Source organism: Setaria viridis, chromosome 7 (genome assembly GCF_005286985.2).
Source record: "Setaria viridis chromosome 7, Setaria_viridis_v4.0, whole genome shotgun sequence".
NCBI lineage: Eukaryota > Viridiplantae > Streptophyta > Magnoliopsida > Poales > Poaceae > Setaria > Setaria viridis.
In genome coordinates this window covers 2,633,516-2,640,924 of record NC_048269.2, presented here as the reverse complement: position 1 = coordinate 2,640,924, position 7,409 = coordinate 2,633,516, and the positions used below count along the sequence as shown (strand labels likewise).

The window sequence follows — 7,409 nt, the reverse complement described above, 5'->3', positions numbered from 1 at the left end:
CCCAGGTGGTGGAAGGACCTTAGCGCCGGCTCAGGCAGTGGTAAGGGCGGCGGTAACGCCTCGACTCGCGCGCCGCAGTTACGACGGCTGCTGACCGTTGAGCTGGAGGCGGTAAGGCGCTTCTGCCGCCTGGACCGATGGCAATGGCCTAGATTTGCAATTTTTTCATCCCACTATATATTAGTGCAAAATCAAAAAAACTAATAATAAAAAAAATTCGCCTTCAGCAAGCATTTCGGCCCAGATGATGGAGCCTGCGGGCCTGCCTTCTGGCGACCAAAAAAAAAAAGAAAGAAGAAAAAAAACTGTCGCCGAAGCGGCAGCTAGCTGCGCCCCTACGGCACCAACCAGAACAGATCGAGCGAGCCCCCTCGCCTCGCGACTCGGTGGCCCCCTCCTCTCCCGGCGACGCTGCTCCTGGCGGCGCCCGCTCCCGGCGTCTGCGGAGCCCATGCGCGGCGGCGCCAGGCGACTCCTGCAGCAGAAAACGCATCGGCCCCTCTCTTCCTTTCTTCCCTGGCAGCGACAACTGGGCGAGCGGTGACATCCTACGCCGGGGTCTTCCTGGGGCCCAGCGCCGGCGATGAGTATCGACCAGGTACGCCCTTCCATTCCATCCCCTTTCCTCCCCCTGTCGAAATCGAACTCCCCAAAGCCAAGTCAATTTTATTCAGATCTGACCCAATTATAAGTATATACATGTATTTATTAACTAACTTCGATTATCTGCAAGAAAAATTATTGGGATCCGCCCTTGTATGCAAGCATTCATATTAGAACAATGAATTGCTAGTGTTTTGAGACTTCAAATGTATGCAAGTCTGCATGGGTGTGCATCAGATGGGCATAAGGTTATGCTTATGTAGTTATGTTAGTGCTTAATTCAACTCAAATGATAGTAGTGACCCCTATTTGGGTGTGAAAATGACTTCTGTGCCTCATCTAGGACTGGCCATCAGTTGGTGCTGCAGAATGCTTGTGTTCTGCACTGCAGATAATTACTAGGTAAAATACTAGGTCATTTGCTTTTGATTCAACCTGGAAGTTGCATGTGCTCTTTATTATAGTAATAAATACGGATGAAGATTCTTCATTGAAGAATGAAAAAACAGAGACCGGCTTTTCCACAGTTAAAGCTGGTTAAGATAATGTCTTCTATTATTTTGCCTGCTTGTAGTGTTTACCAAATACCAATTACCACTGTATTAGCATAGAAAAACAATAATCATTATGTGGTTATATATTCTAGCATTATTGCTGAATGCAGATAGCAATTACTACATATGTGTAGTCCATGTTATTAATTTGTTCACTACCTTTCAGTGAATCGTGAATAGTTTGTTGAAGATGGCAAATGCGGAGAATTTGTTCAAGATGGTAAATGCAGATACAGATACAGATACTGCTGCGCTGCACAAGGAGTGGGATGATGCTCTTTGCCCGATATGCATGGACCATCCGCACAATGCTGTCCTTCTGTTGTGCAGCTCCCATGACAAAGGATGCCGACCCTACATATGTGATACAAGCTATAGGCATTCAAATTGCCTAGACAGGTTCAAGAAAATGAAAGTGAATGATGGAGACAGTCCTTCACAGCCAAGCTCATCCGTACCTAGGGGTACAAGAAACCAAAATGTTGTCCGGAGATCTCGTTTTGGCGTCACTAGAGAGAGCCCCAGGCTACTCATAGACATATCTGAACCTGCTGAAGCTTCCGATCATCAAGATGCCAGCCATAGGCCTGCTGCCATAGCTGGAAGACAGGAAGAAAATAACTACAATGAAGGCCCAGATTTGACATTGGAATCACAGGAGGTTGAGATCAGCGGTCCTTTGGTGTCAAGTGATGTGTCAAACTCAAACCAATTGTTGTGCCCACTGTGCAGGGGCACCGTTAGTGGCTGGAAGATCATCAAAGAAGCCAGACAATATCTGGATGAGAAATCGAGAGCTTGTTCACGGGAAGCCTGCACATTTTCAGGTAACTACAGGGAGATCCGTAGACATGCCAGAAGTGTGCACCCCACAACAAGACCTGCTGATGAGGATCCATCAAGACGCTGTGCGTGGCACCGCCTGGAGCATCAGCGGGAGTATGGTGACATAGTGAGTGCAATTAGGTCCGCTATGCCTGGGGCAGTTGTGCTTGGTGATTATGCTATTGAAGGCGGTGAAATGTTTTCACATGACCGGGAAACCAGTGGCCCAAGTGAACCAAGTGGATCTCTGCTGACAACATTCTTTCTATTTCATATGCTCAGCAGTAGTCCAATAAGATCAAGTGATGATCCAAGAGGCGCATCGAGGGGCCTGAGAAGGCGGAGGCGACGCTATCTGTGGGGAGAGAATTTGTTAGGTCTCCAATACGATGACGATGACGATGAGGAGGAGGATGAGGAAGAGGATGACCTAGATGAAGAGGTTCAGAGACCAAGGAGTCGGCGAAGGTTCATAAGATCAAGATCAGAGGAGCGGGCATAATGCATATGTAGCTGTGGTATTTACATTCTTCACTGCTGTGAAGTTTTTTTTACCATGAACTCATGATGACTGACTCCTTGCATGATCTTGCTTGGTCCTTGCTTGGTCGTATGGTTGAAATGCCTGTGCACATCCCTGCAATCAAAGGCCTAAAGGCGAGTGGACCTCAAGCTTTAGATGATTCGTTCGACACAATCCATGAGGTCCTCTTTAATGTGATGCTCGGGAGAACATTCATTTGTAGTGTACACCTGACAGCTCTCGGACTAGATGTGACCTGGAAGCTCGGTTGGTGTTTGGAGATGCTCACTCCATCACAGCTTCTGTCGCTGATGCACCATGTGTTGTTTACTTTTCGTGTCACCTGCATCTGTTGTATATTTTTTCGAAGGCTATGTTTCGTTGAATTGATTCTGCTACTGTGCCGGTTGATATCCTTGTTCAACTGAAGTGGGTAGTCACATTTCCTGAATTGTTGGTTAACACTATGCGCATACTTGTTACCAACAATTTCAGAGCATTCGCAGACTTCGTGTGCGCGTGTTGTTGTAATTCAAATGGGTCCATCATTAGCTTGTCAATCTAAACCTTATGAAAGTTTGATGGACGAGGATATCCAATCAGTGTGCTGCCTGTGAACTCTACCATTGAGCAGGTGCATGTTTTTATACATGCAGAGAAGCTTTTCTCCAATGAATAGCAGTCATTTTTTTGTGAAGAAATAGCAGTCTTTATAATCTGGCTTGGTGAATTTGTTTATGAAACTTGGTTAACTGATTTTATTTTAATATACTCGCAAACAAAGTTCACAAAATCACAACGTGTCAACTTAAATGGCAAGTGAACAATATTTTCAATTTGACTTTGTTGTGGAACCTGTTTCATTTTCGCATTTACTTTTCCATAACATTTGAAAGATAAGCGTAGCAAACATATGGCTTCAAACCTGGCCTTGCCACCATAAAAGAGCAAGAATCCACCCAATCCAACCATCTATCTTCTAGTAGATGAATTAGAATTTTGGTAGAACTTGGTTATTTGTTGTCAATTTCAGCGTCACATGTTTTAGTTTATCATAAAACAAAAAAGAAATAGTCTGGTATTCTTTCCTTGGTCTTGACTTTATGTTTCTTTGCCCAATCGAAATTGCAGGTGCATCTTTTCACACTAACCTAATACCCAATACAAGAGAGGGCCTAACCACAAAATAGCCTCACCACGTTTCCCCCTCTTCACAGTTTGAAAACCCAGCAAATAATAAAAATAACCCATCTTTTTTCTCCTAGAAAAGAAAATAGGCTCCGCCGCGCTCGGACGAGCTCAATGGCCATGCATCCCGGCGCCGGCGCGGCCCCCGCCCCGTCCGTTCCCGGCAACGGCGAGTACGACGACTTCCACTGGGATGATGCGGCGGAGGCGGAGCTCCAGGCCATTGAGGCCGCCTACGCATCCGCCTCCGCCAAGCGCCGCCGCCTCCCCAACTGGACTTCCCCATCCCCGTCCCCCTCTTCGCGCCCCCGCTACAGCCAAAGCCCGGTTTCCAGCGGATCGACGCCGTCATGGGCGTTCACGCCCCCCTCCTTCCAAGGTGCGGTTCCCCTCTTCACTGCTCGCCCTTCCCCATTCTTGGCATCATGGAATTGAACAAACCCTCTCGGTTCTTGAAAATGGGGGCAAGAAACCCCTGATGCGGTGATGCTTCTCTCCTTGAGTCTTTGAGGCGTACGAATTGCTTCTCTTACCAATTCGCCACGCACTTGGTTTAGATGATTGCATCGCTGGGTACCGAAGGAGGAGGGTTCTTGGTGCTACAGTTGCATCACTTGTTAGAAAAAATATTGCAATTTTTCAGTACAACGGCTACTCTGTGATTGTTTCTGCGGCTCCGTGTTACTACTTTGTTAAAGCTGAGAACTTTATTGACCTCATGACCTGTGACGACTTAATTCCTTAGTCGGTCTATCAGATATGTTGTTGAAGCTTATGCATATCATGCTTCTTCTGTGATTGAAATGGGAATTATATTTCCCTCTCATTCTGACTGCAGGGAATGTGAGGGCAAGGCACCAGCCAATTTCATTCAGCGGTAAGATTGTTTACTGCAGGACACCTTCAGAGGTGGAGAAGGCTGCAATCGACATCTTAGGCAAAATCGAGAGCATCAAGGCCCCTGGTCCAGTTTCTCTTGGTTTTGATCTGGAATGGAAGCCCTTTCCAAGAAGAGGTTTGTTGTTCTATCTAACCGGATTTAAAGCCGCATCTTCAACATTTTTAGCTGGAGCAATATTTGGGCTTTCCTTTTCGCGATGTCATTCTTGCAAGTAGTGTTATCTGATGGAACACAATGGTCACTGTGTCTTCGCAGGAGAACCATGTAAAGTTGCTGTAATGCAGCTCTGCATGGAAAAGACTCTGTGCTACGTCCTGCATATCGCTCACTCTGGAGTACCACCTATACTAAAATCTCTCTTGGAGGATAATTCATCCATTAAAGTAGGTGATTTTGCGGGTTTTTATGTTGCTACCCTTGGATGTTTTCCATGTTTGCCCTATACTATGCTCTTCTTCTATCAGTCAAGTCACTGCTCTGTGTCCTCTCTCCTCTCAGGTTGGAATATGCATAGACAACGATGCAAGAAAAATGTTGAACGATTATGGTGTGTGTGTACAACCATTAATGGATTTGTCAATCCTGGCAAATATCAAGTTAGCTGGGCCTCCTAAAAGATGGAGTCTTGCTTCTTTAACTCAAATGATCACATGTAAAGAGGTATTTTGACAGTATTAGTATCTTTTCCCTCACCTTGCTCTGTTGTAATGTGTGAGAGGAAATTCTGTTTCTTTTCAGTTATTTAAGTTTAATAGGTTGTTAATTGCTAAAGTTACTATGTGGTAGACTGAAGTACAGAACCCCTGATTGCTTATTAAATACAAACATTTCTTACAATAAATGTGAAATTGAAAGTTCTTCTGGTTTATGGATGCATGCTTCCTTGGTTCCCTTGGATTTCAAATGTTGAAATGCTCCTTACCAACTGCAACTTTCTTGTAGTTGCCCAAGCCAAGCAACATAAGAATGGGAAATTGGGAGGCTGATGTTCTCACCAAGCAGCAACTTCAGTATGCTGCTACAGATGCCTACATCTCATGGTACTTATATGAGGTACATGAATACACTGATAAACCTACTTTCTCTCTCATTATTGATTTTCATGTGTCCTATTTTACCTGATCTCGGCCATTTCTACTCTTCATTAGGCACTACAGAGTCTTCCAGATTATAATGCTGAAGCTGAAATTGAGTTTGTAAAGGTTTCATAGGTTCAAATGCACATTCTACTGGAAAATGTGTTGCTAATCTATTTGAATATTCCTGGTGATCTTTTATCTTCATATCTCAATCAGGTCAGCACCTTTGATTCCCGGTCTTTACCCTAAACTGCAGATTTCCTTGTCACCTCTATGAGGGGGCAATAATTCCTTAGAACTAGTCTTTACCATGATTGCCAAGGCAGGTACTGGTAAATGTACCTGTTGAACGATGGGTAATATTGGATTTACATGGAGTTATTCCATTCAATTAATAATTTCAAATGATTAGCCTTCTTTGTAATTAATAATCAAGGTTTACATTTTCCCTTTGTATGCAAAAAGGAAATGGAATGAAACAAGAAATACTACAGGTTCTATTTTGGACCATTCCTAAATTCCAGCGGATTGTCTGCTTCATGCATTGAAACTACATGAATTAACTGGTTGGTTCTGTTAATATCGTGCTGCACAACCATTTTGGAGCTGTGATCATGAGACGTCATGGCATCACAGTTTCTTAAGTTAAAAGAAGAGACGTCTTTATGCTTCGTAACCTGTTAATGTCAGTGTTAGTTTAGAAAAATACACAGAGAAAGTCTCTATCTTTGATCTACTAACAATTAGCAAAATGCCTCTTTAGGATTCATTATCGTTCATCACTCTATCTAAAGGTGCCATTATTCGTTCTATGCATGCAGGGGGCTGAGAGGAAGATTTGCCGTCAAAAGTGAAAACCAAATAATTCTGAGTTTATTGTGTGTACGTTGTAACACCTGCAGTTTGTGTTTGTCATGTAAGCCTACGATGGTTTGTTTACTGGAAAGCAGAACTGGAATGTAATTTGCTTCATGCTGTCAAAATTCAATTTTCTGTATGAGAACCTTTCTATCCTCTATTTAATGCAAACATCCGCAATTCTGTTGCGTATTCTCAAAAACAAAGATTGATTTGTAAATTGAATGTGCATTTTAACGGGACTTTCATTACTGGGAATTAGACTCTAGACCCAATTCCTCCCGTGCATGTTCAAATTAGCCGAGACCATTGCCACAGCAGGAGCACGACAAGGATCTGTTTCTCCGTCAGCTTGCATGCATTCCCAAGACCTGAGATGTATCAAGCTGTGCAAACTTGTGGCTGATATCGTCCAGGCCAAGTATTCTCCAAGTTTCACCATTTTGCACTTGAAAAATAGATGGTTCCATCCTCATCAAATCGGTGACACAGGAAACAGTGTGTTATTATTTCAAAAAGAAGGAAACAGCGTGTCATCAATTTTCACCCTTCGTCGTCTCAGGTTCATCTTTCACTGCCCCAGAGGAACATTCTCACTTTGCTTGGACATGGGGGCTTCCATACGCACGAAGCCATCTCGTGTTACCTCTGCATCTGACCATCATTGCTGATGCAGTACTCGTTTCAGCCTGGTGTCCTCTTGCACGAGCAAACTTATGCAGTGTTGAGTTGGGCTTATGCAGTATCACTCGGCACCGCCATCCAACTTATGCGAATTTTTTTAATTTTTTTTTCTTTTTTGCAGAAATACATAGTCGGATGGAAAAATTGCAGAATTGGGCTATCGCCGCCGGCCCAGGCGGCGGAAGCCCGTTACC

At 44.1% G+C, this 7,409-nt stretch overlaps 2 protein-coding genes across 2 annotated transcripts; both read left to right on the top strand.

Annotated features, from left to right (window-relative positions):
* The first annotated feature begins 326 nt into the window (after positions 1 to 326).
* Positions 327 to 3,107, top strand: LOC117864240 (uncharacterized). The gene is made up of 2 exons (XM_034748272.2): positions 327 to 598; positions 1,324 to 3,107. The coding sequence occupies exon 2, from the start codon at positions 1,348 to 1,350 to the stop codon at positions 2,482 to 2,484; it is 1,137 nt and encodes a 378-aa protein (XP_034604163.1). The 5' UTR covers positions 327 to 598; positions 1,324 to 1,347; the 3' UTR covers positions 2,485 to 3,107.
* Positions 3,108 to 3,753: 646 nt separating this feature from the next.
* Positions 3,754 to 6,723, top strand: LOC117864241 (3'-5' exonuclease). Its single transcript, XM_034748273.2, has 7 exons — positions 3,754 to 4,072; positions 4,532 to 4,708; positions 4,850 to 4,977; positions 5,093 to 5,254; positions 5,537 to 5,647; positions 5,743 to 5,889; positions 6,495 to 6,723. Exons 1-6 carry the CDS (start codon positions 3,808 to 3,810, stop codon positions 5,803 to 5,805), a joined length of 906 nt encoding a protein of 301 aa, XP_034604164.1. The 5' UTR covers positions 3,754 to 3,807; the 3' UTR covers positions 5,806 to 5,889; positions 6,495 to 6,723.
* Positions 6,724 to 7,409: the final 686 nt, after the last annotated feature.